Genomic DNA, 16,386 nt, shown 5'->3' on the forward strand with positions numbered 1-16,386 from the left:
TTGAATAGTATCTCATTGTGGGTGCCTTCGCAACGAGATAGCTGGTATTGCACTATTTCAAATAAATAATGCTTCTCTAGTAGAGAAGACTACTGTTATTTATTTTCAGAGGATATCACCACCACCCAGACGCTCGTTTCGAAGCTAGTGGGCTTCATCATCATTGGGCGGGTAGGTACCCTGATAGTCCAACATGCCATCACAGTTGCGAAGTTGTCATATTGTGGATATAACTTCGCAACTGTGATGGCATGTTGCACTATTAGGGTACCTGCCACCCCACTAGCTTCAAAACAATCGTCTGGGTGGTGGTATCCTCTGAAAATAAATAACAGTAGTTGTCTTCTCTACTAAAGAAGCGTTATTTATTTGAAGTAGTGCAATACCAACTATCTCATTGTCAAGGCACCCACAATATGAGATACTATTAAAACGATGCCTTTTACACTACATACGTAGTTCAAATTTATGGGTTAACTATGGTGTATCTACAACGTATTATATAGTTAATTATCAAAACTCATAAGGATTATGCCTTGTGCATTTCATTTTCAAAATAATTTTAAAATAAAAATTATTTATTATTACTAATGCTGTTGTGCATCAGCAGAGCTTAAGCTAAATGCACAGCTAGGTTTTTTGACTCATCTATCAAAGTGTTTGGCAATCACAACATTTAATTAAAACATTTAATAAAACCATGGCATATTTAGGACCATTATGCAGCCATAGACAGAAACACTAAAAATATAAATTGCAATAATAAATATGATAACATGCTTTTACTGTGAAAATCATTATAAAAACATTTTGAATAATGAATAAATCATTTACCCATTTAAATTGCTTTTGTTCAATTTGCTATACTTTTGTAATGCAATATTATTGACATATCAAATACAGGAAAATATGACAATTGAACATACTACAACAAAGAAATGACTGCAAGGTGAGTGGCAAAGTATCAAATTAAGTTTTTTTTTTTTTTTTTTTTTTTTTAAATCTCAAAAAAAAAAAAAAAATTTAGTGTATTTTAATTGGATGGCTAGGAGAACCACCTAGACCATTTCGACCATTCTCCTAAGTAGTTAGGAAAAGCAAAATGGCAGAAATGCATGATGCCATTCAGTATGGCGATAAAATCTGTGGCAAATAAACTAGTTCCTCAGATTTCTATATTTTAAGGATTTGCCTGCCTGCATCAAGCAGACTAGGCAAGTATCACTGGTAGATGTGAACTGTTCTCAGGTTTTGTGCAACTTAATGGCTCAAGAACTCATCACTAGATGAAATATTTGTTCCTGCATTTTGTGATTTGAAAAAGTATCTTCATCAGTCTAAGCATATACAGTCATCACAATGCGTAGGAATTTATAAATTTTCATGATCCTCTTATGCCATCAAAGCTCCATTATTTTATTATTTTTTTTTTTTTGTCATGCAATTACTTCTTCATTTGAACCAATTTTCAGAGCATATCCAACTCCAGAACCTTCATTCCCTTTGTCCATAGCTCATTGGAAGCTCTTTAAGGAATTGGGCGAATTTTTTTTAAGAGAACTTGTGTATGAAGTATGAAATAGAATATCTTTAGGCTGATGGGCATTAAAAGTTTGACTATCTGATATCTGTACCCATACTATTGGAATAGGTGCCGGAAATCTTTAGGAGATAGTAGCATGTTGGAAAAGACAAACTAGCCTTGTATAGCTGCAATGAATTTTGCAAAACAACACAAAAGCTGAGCTCTGTCCTCTGGAGTAGAATTCCCCAACTTTTTTCCAGGTTTATATTTGAAATAGAAGCCACACTTGTAAAAAAAAAATTTAAATGCAGTTATATGTTATAAATTACATATACTTAACATATGTACTATACATAAGGATGTTATTAGTACGTGTATACATGTATTTCTCACCACTATTAATAGGATTGTTATCTTTCACAAAAAGGCTTCGTTTTATTTTCAAATCCCTGACCACTTTCATAAGTTAATGTGGACCACAGTTTGGGAAATGCTTCTCTGGAGTTTAGTTTTGTTAGAATTTCCATCTACTTGGTACCACACCAAAGTGTTCAATCTCCAGATTGCTACAGTCAGTTTATACTGAAGCATTAACCAAGGAATATAAGAAGAGAAAAGATTCAAGACTTCTTTTCTCAGAAAAGTTTAATTACCAGATCAAGGCCACTTTCTTGCCCCAGTAATTACAGGTCTGTAAGTTCCGTAATTTCTGAGATGCAGAAAGTTATGGAATCCATGATTAAGGATGTATTGTGTTGTGGTCTGGGAAGGAGTGAAATTATACAAGAATCACAGCATGCACTTGTTAAAAGGAAATCATATCTGATAAGCTTTTATGACATCAAAAGAAATGGATGTAAAGAACAATTTTTACATAACACACTACAATGGAGCATTATTATTGAGCTGGAATATGGCGGGTTCCATCTTTATGGAACTCTTGGAGTTTGGGCACTGTGAATTGTTCAGAATGTTAGCATACAGTTTATCATTGCTTGTTTTTGACCATGACTATACCTAGCAGTCCTGGTTCAAAACGTGGGAAACAACACATCATTCCTCTGAACTTCATTGGTAGACAATACATTGAGTTGATAATGGTCACCAGATATTCACCATACTTATGCTCAGTTGTCTGATCTGATAATCGTGTAACACAAATTGTTATCATATGAGACCCTTTTCCACCCTTTGTGAGAGCTGTATAGTGGAAATGCTTGCATTGTTACCAAAGCAAGCATTCATAAGTCTATAGGACTACTTGCAAATAATAAACCTTGAAGTTAACCTCTTTATATCACACGGAAACTTGCTTAGAAGCATTTTGTTATGCACAAGAAAAAAAAAATTGAATTGTCTCAATTATGCACCAATTGAGATAGTTCTATTTGATGACAAATTAGTGAACCTTGAAACATGCAGTCATAGCAGTTGCTTTTTAAAAAATGAATAATAGAATAGCCTTTTCATAATGTTTAATATTCAACACATCTTGAGGTAACTCAAATTAATTTATAATTCAATTAATGTTGAATGCTGTTCATCAATGCAAATTCTGCCACATAAGTATAATACTCATACAGGAGGATTTCACTTGTTTTAAACATAAGGTTTACTTTATGATTTTCTTAAATTTTGTGTAATAGTATTAATTTTGAGTGCATAAAAATCAATTGAAACAACCACTTCAATTTTGAAAACTTATTTTTATATTCGATATTTTACTTTTATATTATATTATTATTGATGAGAAATTGTTTTTATTGTTATTTATGAAAAAAATATATTCCCTAATACTACCTATTGATGTAGATAATATTATTAAATTGTAGGCACCTCCGTAGCCAGGTGGGCGGGAGCAGCAGTGCGTAGCACACGCTTCTTGATTAGACTGGAGTTCGAGCCCGTGACCACCAAATACGAGGATGCGGAAAGGTCAGAGAATGACCACTGCATATCTCCGGAGCAATGTGGCCTTAGTTGCTAATGCTCCTAAAAACCAAATAACAACAACATTAAATCGTAATTTTATTATCTCTCATTTCTTCCTTGCACTCACTGATATAATAAAAATATGCTTAACTAATTCTTGACTTTGGAAAGTATCAGGTTTGACTGTTTGTTTCTGTGTGGATGACTTCAGTTGTGTAGTGAATTTTGCAAGTTGCCTTTGAAGAATGGTTATTATTATTATTATATTTTATATATTAGTTGATTTGTATGTTTTAATATTCATAACTCATTTAACTTTCCAGACTTTACAGCAGTTTTATTATGATGTCCATACTCAGCCCCAAGCCAATCATTATTTAACTGTTGCTCAGATATCTCCTGAGGCTTGGAATTTTGCATGGGAACTTTTAAACCCTTCCAAAGTATGTATTATGATAAATTTTAAATATTTATTATTCAGTATGTTATTTGAAGATTATTAATTAACTTTTGTTTTTTTAGAAAACGGTTTACTAAGAAATAATTTTTACAATTTAAATCTTGATGTCAAGTTTCTCCCCATTAGTGTTTCCAAATTCTTGATTGATATTAATCTTTGGGATTCAGGAGTGAGAAATCGGTATTCTCGAGAATCCTTGAAATGTAAATTATTCTGTATTTTTCATAACATTTTATTTACGTGTTTTTAAATGAGTGACTATAATGATAAACAGTGAAACATTTTTCTGTGATAGGTTTATACTGAAAGTTTCAGAGGTTTTCTGTAAAAAAAAAGATATAATAAATGTATAGTTTATTATTATTATGAAGATTGACAAGATTATATATTACAATAACGTGTAAAAGCGATCTCTACTTGATATAGACATCTGATAATAGAAAACATTAAAAGAAGGGAACATTAACACAAAATAAATGCCAAATAAAAATCATCTGAAAAATTTAAAGATAATACCACAAATATTTAATATTTAAAAGTTGTCATTCTTAAAATTAAATTTGAAAACATTTGTTAGAATTTCCATCTACTTGGTACCACACCAAAGTGTTCAGTCTCCAGATTGCTACAGTCAGTTTATACTGAAGCATTAACCAAGGAATATAAGAAGAGAAAAGATTCAAGACTTCTTTTCTCAGAAAAGTTTAATTACCAGATCAAGGCCATTGATTGCCCTATCCGATAGTCCTGATCTTTGTTTCATGACAAATATTCCAGACGTAGAAAAATTTTTCATTTTGCATTGACATTGGTCAAATTGTTAAGAGTGCATCCAAAAGCATCTTCAAGTTGGGCGTTAGGGTACATGCTGCTTCATATAAGCTCATTTCCTTTTTTAACAATGAAAACATTTTGTCTGCTTACCTTGATTTTGGTTTTCTGTTGAAATCAATATTGCTTTTGCTAATTCAGATTTTAGATCACTTTCTGACTTCGTTGGAGAATTCCACGACAACATTCACATCTTCTCTTTGCATTTCTTCTGTTAAAGCACATTTTACTTTAAAAAAGTCTTTCCGTTAATGATTTGCTAATCGAGCTACTTCATTCTTGTTTGCCAAAGCAAAAAGTCATTCTTTTCCACCTCACATAAACAACTAACATTGCTTAAATATTTAATGAGGGATACTAGATCTTTATTCCTGAATTTAAGCAATTAATTTCTAATTTCTTTTAAAAGCATGCTGTTCAAAGTAGAATTCTGCTTTTCCACATTACTAAAAAGAAACTTAATTACTTTGCTTGTTAGGAGGTTTGCATCATGATTACTTAATGCCTCAACTGCTAATCTAACAGGTTTTAAGCAATTTAACATATCTTTCACAATTTCATAATATTCCTCTTTCCATAAGTGACCGAGCTTCACCTGTCGTAAAACAATTTTTATTGGATTTAAGACTTAAACCATGCTGTTTCAGCATGTTTTACAGTCCAAAACTGTAATGAAAGTGTTTTATGCCAAAAAGTTGAAAGATGAAGCATCAAAAACAAGTAGCAGCAGAAGTGAATATGATGCAGAGTCTGAATGTGAGAAAGATGAAAGCAGTCACTCTGATTCAGATAATGTAGCCGGAGCCAATCAGTATGATCTGCAAGATGATGTCTTTACAGTCCATACAGTCCATTTTAGACTGTAAAACATTCTTTTCCAGTATGTTTTATAGTCCAAAATGACTTGTAGTTCCATTTTTTTTTTTTTTTTTTCACTCTTGATTATTGCCTGCAGCATAAGAGTATTCCTTGCTGGAGAATATTTAAACAGTTTAACAATTTTTCTTATACCAAAAATTGCTGGAGAGACATCATCTTGCGGATCATACTGATCGGCTCTAGCTACATTATCTGAATTGGAGTCATTGCTTTATCTTCCTCATATTCAGAATCTGCATCGTATTCGCTTCCGCTGCTGCTTGTTTTTGATGCTTCATCTTTCAACTGTTTGGTGTAAAATACTTTCGTTACAACAAGGTTGAAGTGCATTGTAAAATAACTGCCGAATAGTCTGTGATAAATTTCCGAATTTTTCCATAACTGCTGCACCATCACCAGTTGTTGCAACCACATTTGCTTCAAGTTTTAATTCAAAGGTTTCTGATCTTTCCTGAAGTAAGGATAACACTTTTTCTGCAGGACAGTTCTCATTAACTCTTATTAAACCAAGATTTAATGAAGTCTCATAGTAGTATAATTGAACGTTCATGTCTTCAATTCCTACAACTGGTCCGCTCGTCTATGCAAATGCTTATTTTCTCATTTGAAAGCACTAAATTTCTCAATGTACAGTTCTATTTTACTGTAATAGTTATATATTATTACCATAACTGATGGACTTTTTGGCAACTGCAGTCCTTTGCTTAAGAAACTTGCCCTAATAAATTCACTTTTTAAGATGATGTTGATAGATAATCCATCTGCTGCTGCAAGTTTGCTTACCACTTTTTCTAAATCTTGTGACTCTTGTCCTTTGACATACTGTTAAATTGTGCATTGCTTTTTAGAGGTAGTAGGCATTGGCTCATCACAATTATTTTCATTTTTTTTTTTTTATTTTCATGCCATGAATGGAGATGCTTATGAAGTCCACTCGTCAAAGATGATTTACATTGCAATGATTTAAAAAAAAAAGTTCTTGTTTGTACTCTCACATGACCACCAGGTCAGTTGAGTTTACAATAACTCAATCAATACAAATGTATATTGTATTTAGCAGTCACGAGCTTGAACCCCAGTCTACTCAAAGAGCGTGTGCTACTGCACTCGTGCTCTTGTCCACTCGGCTACATCTGGCCCTGGCAATGAACTGACTGATTTCCTTTATCTATCTTAAAATATTTCCAGTATTCTTTGTACTCTTTACTCATTTAAGGACTTAATTTTGCTTCCAAAAGGAACACCATTCATGTGATTTGTATAAAGTATACTCTGCGTATAAACTTTATCTACAAGGACGACTTAGTTAGAAGAAGACAGGGCCATGAACACACTTTTATAACCAGGCAACAGTTACATGGAAGACTGACTGATTAGATCGTGACCACTTCTCTTCTACATGCTCCTGTCTGATTCCCGGAAATGTCGACCGTAACCAGGTTAAGGTCGACATTTCTGGAAGTCGACTGGAAATGGAAAGCTAAGTTAACCTTCCACTCCACATGTCCTGCTCTTGCTTTCAACTTGACATAGGTGGATTCCACCTATGTCAACACAAACCAGTAATGTCTCTGTGTTGATTGTTAAGCTTTAATTCTTGCAGGGAATTATTACTTTTTCCCGATTTCTCGACCGATTTTTATCGGGATTTGGAAAAACATAAATTTCCCGAGAAATGCTGGGAAGAAATTCCCTCATGGAAACACTACTCCCCATATTACTTCATTAATATTATTTGTTCAAATTGTTTTCAGCAATTTACTTCATGGTGTATCCTTTCTAAGCAAACTGATGTATGGCCCACCCTGTATTAACATATATGACTTACTACACTCTTTTCCCCTCTTCCTTTTCTACTTATTTAAGATTTGTAGACTATCTCTTCCTCCCCCAGAAAAATCTACTTTTTCATATACCTATGTGTAGAAAATACATGTAATTAAGAAAATACTTGTAATTAAGAAAATGAACAAAGACGGAATAAACCACAATAGAACGATAATACAAAAAAGAATAACAATATGTACTCTGTTCGTACCATGCATTGCTAAAACAGCTACTGGGACAACAGAAAAAGCTAGAGATAGAAATAAATTAAGTAAAACTACTACAAAAGCATATTAAAAATAAAATACAACATGAATTATCATATTACAAAAGAATAATATATATATATATATATATATATATATATATATATATATATATATATATATATATATATATATATATATATATATATATTTTTTTTTTTTTTTTTTTTGTATAGTTTAAGTACAATTAGTAAAATAGGTAAGATATATTTCATATAGGATAAGCTGGTAGCTACTTAACCCTATAATAGCCATAACTGGTCCACGAGGCCAAACCTAGTAAAGGATGATCATTAGTCAAAGTAAAAATAAAACAATTAATAAACATAATAATAATATATATCAAGTCAATTATAGGTAATAGGACACATTGAAAGGGACTTTATCGAGGGCTAACCCTTTCAATATGTCCCCCCTACAATTAACCCGGCTATCAGTTTCTGATATCATCTGCCTGTTTAACATGGTCAAAAGGTGATTTATGCGATAAATGGATAAGTATAATTAAAGTTAAAAAATAATTTTGTTGTTAACAGGCTGGATGACTTTAGCCCGACTGATAGCTAAGACAGCAAAAGCATATATTAAGGAAGAAGAGTAATAAATGAGAACAAATATATATATATATATATATATTATTTTATTATTTTTTTTTTAATTAGCCTCACGAGGTTCAGTTTTTTGGAGCAAGCACCCTTCAAGTCAAAATAACAAGATTCTGGCATGAATTACCAGCTGATCAACATGAGTCACTGAGAAATAGGCTACTGGAAGCAGTTATTACTTATGCTGGAGGACCTAAAATTGTTCTAACACGACTTTGTATTGCTGTAAGTAATAGACATCAGAACATATGTTTAATGGTGGATGAAATGCTTTTATAGTGTAATAATTTTTATGGTATCAGTATGTTAATTAGTACCACATCTCAACATGAGAATATTAGTTTTCAGTTGCTGAGATCTTAATTTTGAGAATGGTATTTATCGTTTAAAAAAGGGGCAGATAATTGTAATTTGAAAAGGTATTTGTATTCTCCTATCAATTTTTTTTGGGTAAAACCTTCAGGTATATATTTTTTAATTAAATGAATTTGTGTTATTTTTATTTATTTATTTATTATTATTAATTTTTTATTTTTTTATTTTTTATATATGTTTATCGATTGTGCCACATGGAATACTATACCACTATGGCTTAATACAAGTATAAGCTTATGACTTTAATCATGACTTTAAAAAGTAGTTCACATTAATTTATCATATATTTAGATTATTTTTGTATATTTTCTTAGGGAGAACGTATTTAAATATCTTATTTTGTACAAAAAAGTACATGAAAAATAAGCAAAAATTAGATCGTACCAACTCGTAACATCACTGAAACTACATTACGGCCTATAGAATCAAGACTAACTTGGTACAGGTCATGGCTACAGATTATAACTGTACAATTGTTATACATTTTTATGTATGTTGTGACTATATGGTCCCACAAGATACAATATTCTTGATTAAATCACTGTAGGAGCAAACTTCTCATAGCTAATTTATTAGCTTAGTATCTTAAATTATTTCCCTTTGCTGTGATCAAGAAAATGCACTTAAGGGTGAGGTGTGATTAAAACTGAAGACCAAAATATTACTTAGAAAATGAAGAAGCTTACTTACTAGCTACTTCAATGGTTTCCTTCAAATTACCCTCCTCAACATTGTACATTCAGATTTCGGTGCTACCACAACTTCTGGAAGTATTTGTGATAAGACTTTTTTTTGGAATTGCTGATAGGCCCTGTGTCGTATTCTGAATAATTTCCTCAGTCAATGTGCACTCTGTTCTTTCAAGGAGGCTTTAAGCTTTAGGGGGGGGGGGATGGCAGGAAACTAAATCCAGTGAGTATGTTAGTCAGGAAGCCACAGTGATGGAGTGACTCACAAGAAACTCTTGAATGAAAAGTGCTAAGTGAGCAGGGATGTTGTCATAATGCTAGTGCCAATTCCCCAAAGTGACTTTTCAGACCATATTCTCTGAACAGCATATATCACCATAGAATTGGTTCCTTGTTTACCATGCAGGACAAATTCCTAATGAATATTGCCTTAAGAGTCAGAATTATATGATATGATATATGATTAATCATATAATATATGATTATAAGCATGAAATTTGATTAAATTTTTGATTAACATGACATCTGACTTACTTTTTTTTGCCTCAGAGAAGGCTGGGCTTTGTTTCTGGGTCACAGCCACACACACACACTCATGATTCCTTACCAGTAATGATGAAAGAAACAAAGTTTGGGTCAGATATTATATTTATACAGTAATACCCCGAAGTTACGCGATAGGTGGGTCCGACGAAAATCGCGTAAGTCGAATTCGCGTAAGTCGGGGTAAAACTTTGCATATAAATACATATAAATTTTGCTTAATTGGGACCAAGGACTAACAAAAACACTAGTTTAGAAGAAAAATATTAATAAAATTGCAGTTCTTTACACATATTAATACAAAATATGTATTAAAAAAAACAAATGACTTACGTAAAAAAGTTATGTCGATGGCTTCATAAAATCTAACAAATTCGTCTGACGACACAGCGCATTCTTTTTTTCACACAGAATTTCTTCGTAGCAAGCTAATAAGTTTTTTATTTCTTGCTTTGTAGCTATAACGCGTTCTTCGTTGGATTCTATGTTTTATAAAATTTTTAAGCCCTTTACAATTGAGCCCTTTTCAATTTTCAACCTGTCAAGTTTGCAATTGTCATGTGCTTTTCGCCGTTGCTTCATTTAGGCCTGTAGCACGTGCAATATCACATGGTCTTTCATTTCGCTCAAAGCGTTTCACAATTTCATATTTTTTCTCTATCGACAGAGGTGGACTGGCCATAAGCCTTACCGGGGAAACCCCGGTGGGCCAGTGTGATTTTGGCCATAAACCATAGTATGAGGCCACTATAAATTTTCCCGGGTAAGAATTTTTGACCCAGTCCGCCTCTGTTTATCGATAATTGCTTTTCTTTTTCTCTCTGAATCTGCAGTCTTCACCAGGACGCTTCCTTTTCACACCTTTTTAATTAAGTATTTTACTCATTTTTAGGGAATAAAGCACAATTACAAAACGAGGAGGCACGCTTGATACGCATAAACAAAGCTGCGCGCATGTAGCTACTGAATAAACAACACCATAAAGGCAGAGATACACTATTAACACCTCACATTTCTAGTGGTTACTACCATAAAACAATAAAAATCCAGTTGCGTTTCTGCTAGTGAAATCTGTTATAAACTGGTAGTAAACTCGATCTAATTGCATTTGCGATTATACCGATAGCTGGAATTGTGTTGGTTTTTACGTTATTATGGTGAAATGTGTTTCCCCTTCATTGATATAAAAAACATAAAAGCAGCAAAGTTGAATTTTGTTCATCTTTCGCTCTCATTCTCCGCCGTCGCACCGTATATCGATAACATATGAAAAACGACCTTGAAGATAGTGGGTGGCAGCGTTGCCAAACGAAAAAAATCAAGAACCGCGTAACTCCGAGTTCGCGTAAGTCGGGGTATTACTGTAATTGTATTCTGAAAAATCATGCAGATATTGTATTTTAGTATTTAATAATAGTAAAATAATAAGAGGAGTTTACCTCAATATAGTGCGTAGAACACTTCCGTATGTACCCTCCAGAAATAAAAACGAAAAAATCGACAACTTACTGGTACATTAGAGTAAAATATAAATAATTAAATAATCAATTTAACACAATTTAAAACAATTAAAAATCAAATTAATGCAATTAAAAGAATCTAATGAAAATATTCAAAACGATTTTCCTTCCTGAAGCTGACAATGCTTTTCAACCGTATGTCGTGATCACAGGAAATGAAAAATAGTACAGCTCTGATTCATACTATCTAGTATTTAATAATATATTTGACACATACACTGTTCTGCCATTAATATCCAGACACCTGTCCATTGATTGCTGGCGATAATCTACCCAAGCACCATATGTCAGACAACTATAAATATGCTCCTAGGCCTTCAAGGGTTGACAGTTGTGGATGCAGGATGCTGTGATTGACATAGTTAACAGACTTCCAGTGCAGAATAATAATAGGGTGGCACATAAGTAAGTGATCTGTTCTTAATATTTCAGTGGCACTGAAGATACCTCGGTTGATGACTTGGTGATGTGAATTGCAAATGGAAGTAGACTGGTGCTGAAAAAAAAAAAAAAAAATGAATTTGAAATATTCTGAGGTTGATGGAACATGAGAGGAAAGTCCTGTGAAGGATAGTCTGTTCAGAGTGTGGGTCAACATTGTGGTAACACCTACACAGGCCCTCAGTGAGATGATGGTGACTGGTGCTGACATGTGCCCTCAGGACACATGTCAGCACCAGTACAATGTGCAGGACTGCATGATATGGGTTACTGTGGTTGTGCAGCCTTTCACAAACCATTAATAACCCTGGCTGGCCAGATGACATCTAATTTGGTTTTAAAGACCATTTTTGGACCATAGACGAATGGAATGTACTTTTGAGTGACAAATCACAGTACAATAATCTAGTCTCATGGTTGTACCTGGGTGTAGCAGATGTAGACAGCTACCTGTATTGAAGAAGTTTGGCAGAAGCAGTTTTTTGTTGCGCTGGTGCTGGTTTTTTTTTTTTTTTTTTTTTTTGTGGTTTTGCCTGAGATCATTTGATTGTTTTGGACAAACCTGTGAATACTGTGGCCTATCTAGGCATCCTGGACAATGTGTTAATCTACATTGTGGCAGCACATCAGGGAAGGCTGATGTGCTGCCACAATGTATATCTGTATAAATAGGGGCAACACTTAATGTCATACTGCTCACTCTGTGACTGATTGATTTGAGGACACAACTGAAAGTTAGGCTGGCCAGCCCATAATTCTGACTACAATCCTATAGAGAACCTCTAGAATAAATTGAATTGTTAGGTGTATGTGAGGAGGGAATGAGCAAAATAATAGATGAACAAGTTGCGGTTTTGAAGACTGAATGGCAGAAAATGTCGAAGGAAAATTGCAAATAAATGGTGGAGACTTCCACAAAGCTGTCCTGAAGTTATCTGTTGGGACAATCATGCTGTTGCATGTCTTTATAGAAGCATGGTTAGAGATTACAATAGCAACTGCAGCTTGTGTAATCCCTGATATTTTGCTCTGGGAAGCAAAGCAAATATGTGGGCTCTGTCAGAGTTACTGAAAGTAAAAATAAGTGCTTATATCACTTTCATCTCTGCTTACAGTCACCATTAATGTGTGTCTCTCCCCAGGCTAACAGTTTTCTCCTAAATTGCTTCAATAGCATCAGTAAAGATTCTTGCTGCACCCATTTTATTTAAGTGTATTCCATCCTTGGTCTCGCCTCTTAACAGGTGTGGACCATGCTGGGGAAAAATTCTGCTCTAAGATTTGGCAGTAGTGTTCCTATACAAAAGTCACAATTTCTGTAAAAAATTCAAAGATTCGACTGGAGTGGTTGGCTCTCTAAGTCTAGATCCTAATTAGGATCTAGACTTAGAGAGCCAATAATGTCCTCATATTTCCAGTGTAAGTATTATACTGATTTTAATATGGGGCATATTTGTACAAAGTGTATATAAAAATATGAATAACACATTGAAAAGCATAGCAGTATACCCTTGAGCCTTGCACAGTCTTTCCAGGTTGAATTAATTGATGGGAATCTAATCATGTACTCCCTCCTATCATGTGTGGGCAAAATTACAGACACTTTTGAAATTTAATCCTAACTCAACTTTTTCTTAGCATTGTTAAGTAAGTTCCCAGATCTCTTACCCTTAATATCATTAGTACCAATATATATATATAGTGCCGACCGGGCTAGCTGGGTGGGTCAAGTGCCTGACACTTGACCTGTAACCCAAAGGTTACAGGTTCGAATCCCGCCTTGGGCTTGGATCAGAGTAGAAAATGCAAAAATCTTGGGAGGTGCAGTATGGCCACAGAAGCTGATGTGCCAGCAACTAACAAAAAAAAAAAAAAAAAAAAAAATATATATATATATATATATATATATATATATATATATATATATATATATATATATATATATATAATTGCCTTTTTTTTTTTGCCCTTAAAAGTTGACCTTTGTACATGGCCATTAGCTTTTTCCTCTGGCAGACATATCCTATTCATATTCCGCATATCCTTCTTATAGAATATATCTACCATTTCCTTGACAATGAAATTCTTACAATAGCTATATCTTGTAGGTCCATCACATTATGCTGAATGGCTGTGTTCTTGATGGATCCTTCTCTTTTGTTTGTTCAAGGGCATCAACCCTATTTTTCAAACCCTCATATAATCCAATCAGATGCTAAAAGGTTACTTAATTTCCTCACATTCCCTGTAACAAAGTGCAACAAAATCACACTATTGGTAGTTTCACTCAACAGTTTTCTCTCCCAAGCCAGGCATTCCTGTTATTTTGAGTTTTTTGATTTGCTGCTCTTGTTTGAGGCATGATAAGTTTTTAATTTAAAATTTTCAAGTGCACTAAGAGATAGGAGTATAAAAAAAAAAAAAAAAAAAATGCTACACTATAACCTGTGATGCCAATACATACCATTCTATTACTTCCCTGTATAACACTGTTGACTTTCAAAATGCTTAGCTAAATAGAAAATAACATAACCTACATGATCAGGGCTTCAAGCTATGTATAAATATAATGCAAACGCATCAGAAATACATAGCTATATCTGAATAAATCAGAATATTAGTAAAACGGCATCGTTTTAAGTTATATCTCATATTGTGAATACCTTCACAACGAGTTGCCATGATATTGCACTACTTCGAATAAGTAACACTTCACCTAAGGAGAAGACTAATGTTACTTATTCTCAGATGGATACCACCACCCAGACGGCACCATTTCAGGGCTATTTGGCCCTGAAACGGCACCCTTAAAACGATGCCGTTTTACTAATATTCTGATTTATTCAGATATAGCTATGTATTTCTGATGCGTTTGCACTATATTTATACATAGTCTAGACTCCTTCATAGCTTGAGGCTTATGCCCTAAACGCTTGAGTCTAAATACATTGAGCATTCCTGTCACTAACATGTTCTGCCCCAATCAAAACGTAGGATGAGGGACACAGTTTTACGTTTGCTTGCCAACAGGTCTAAAGGAATTTTTATCTTCAAAAATTAATAAAAATATGTTTTCAATATAGAACATGGATTTTTCATAGTTGTTCAGAAAAGATTAAAAATATAGGTGTCATCAAAAAAATTAACCATTTTGAGTTATTTTTTTGCTGATTTTTTTCCAAATTTTTCCATGCACAGAAGAATTTCAAATTTTCCACGACTGCTGATGCGTTAACTACTACAATGTCTGACACTACAATTTCTATCGATGAGATACAAATGTTAGCATTAGCATTAGTAGAGGCATTTGATGCAAGAAAGCAAGCTTATGCAGCATCAGCCAAAAAAAAATAAAGTAAAATAAATAAATAAAAAATAACCACTTCCACTTCACCCCCATGCTCGTTCGAAATACCTTTCCAGCTGAGCCTTAAACTTATTTAGGCTATCAACTTCCACGACAAGGGATGGAAGTCTGTTCCACCTACCAACCACCCGCTCGTTAAAGGCAAATTTCCGCACATCTATCCTACCTGTCTTTCCTCAATTTGAATTTATGCCCTCTCAGGTGATTAATCTGCGCAAGAGGAAAAATCCCATCAGCATTGAGCATGCTCAAACCATTCAAGGCTTTGTACACCTCTATCAGATCACCTCGCTGGTGTCTAGTCTCCAGACACTGTAATTCGCAAAACTTAAGCCTTTCTTCGTAAGAGCACCCCTTTGTTCCATTCACTAATCTTGTTGCCCTTCTCTGTACTCGTTCCAGCAGCTCTACATCCTTCTTGAAATGAGGCCTCCAGGCCTGTACACAGTACTCTAGGTGTGGCCTGACCATTGCCTTATACAAGGGAATAATCACCTCCTTATCCCTGCTAGAAAAATTCCTATATAGCATTGACAATACACCATGAGCTACTCTTGCAGCCCGTCTGCACTGCTCAGAGAACTTCATATCTGCCTGCACAACCACCCCCAGGTCCCTTTCATTCTCTACCACTGTCAGTGTAGTACCACAGAGTTGATACGTTGCTCTGGGCTTGCTGTTTCCCATATGTAGTACTTTACGTTTGTCAATGTTAAACTTCATCTGCCACCTCTCAGCCCATCTGCTCAACCTTTCCAGATCCTGTTGCAGCAGCATAGTGTCAGTAGTGTCCTTGACTACCCTGCCAACCTTCGTATCGTCTGCAAACTTGGACATTAAGCTTGATATACCATCATCAATATCATTTATAAATACAGAAAACAATAAAGGACCCAATACTGAACCCTGAGTAACTCCACTAATAACATTAGTCCATGATGAGCAGTGTCCATTGAGTACCACTCTCTGTCTCCTCCCCCTCAACCACCCCTTTATCCATAGCAGCAATTTGCCTCCAATGCCACACTGCTCCAATTTGTGCAGCAGTCTTCCATGTGCAACAGTATCAAAAGCCTTTCTAAGATCCAAGTATATAATATCAAAGTTATTCCCTGCATCCAGTTCT

At 34.3% G+C, this 16,386-nt stretch overlaps 1 protein-coding gene across 1 annotated transcript in view; it reads left to right on the forward strand.

The window, feature by feature from the left end:
- The window catches only part of LOC150078993 (importin-13-like), a 250,429-nt gene that overhangs the window by 26,502 nt on the left and 207,541 nt on the right, over positions 1-16,386 (forward strand). The window contains exons 2-3 of the mRNA XM_090382915.1: positions 3,781-3,900; positions 8,383-8,550. Coding sequence (XP_090239041.1) covers positions 3,781-3,900; positions 8,383-8,550 — 288 coding nt within the window. The remainder of the gene's footprint in view (positions 1-3,780; positions 3,901-8,382; positions 8,551-16,386) is intronic.

This window comes from Mastigoproctus giganteus, chromosome 10, assembly GCF_048544385.1.
Source record: "Mastigoproctus giganteus isolate SK-2022 chromosome 10, ASM4854438v1, whole genome shotgun sequence".
NCBI classification, from domain to species: Eukaryota; Metazoa; Arthropoda; class Arachnida; order Uropygi; family Thelyphonidae; genus Mastigoproctus; species Mastigoproctus giganteus.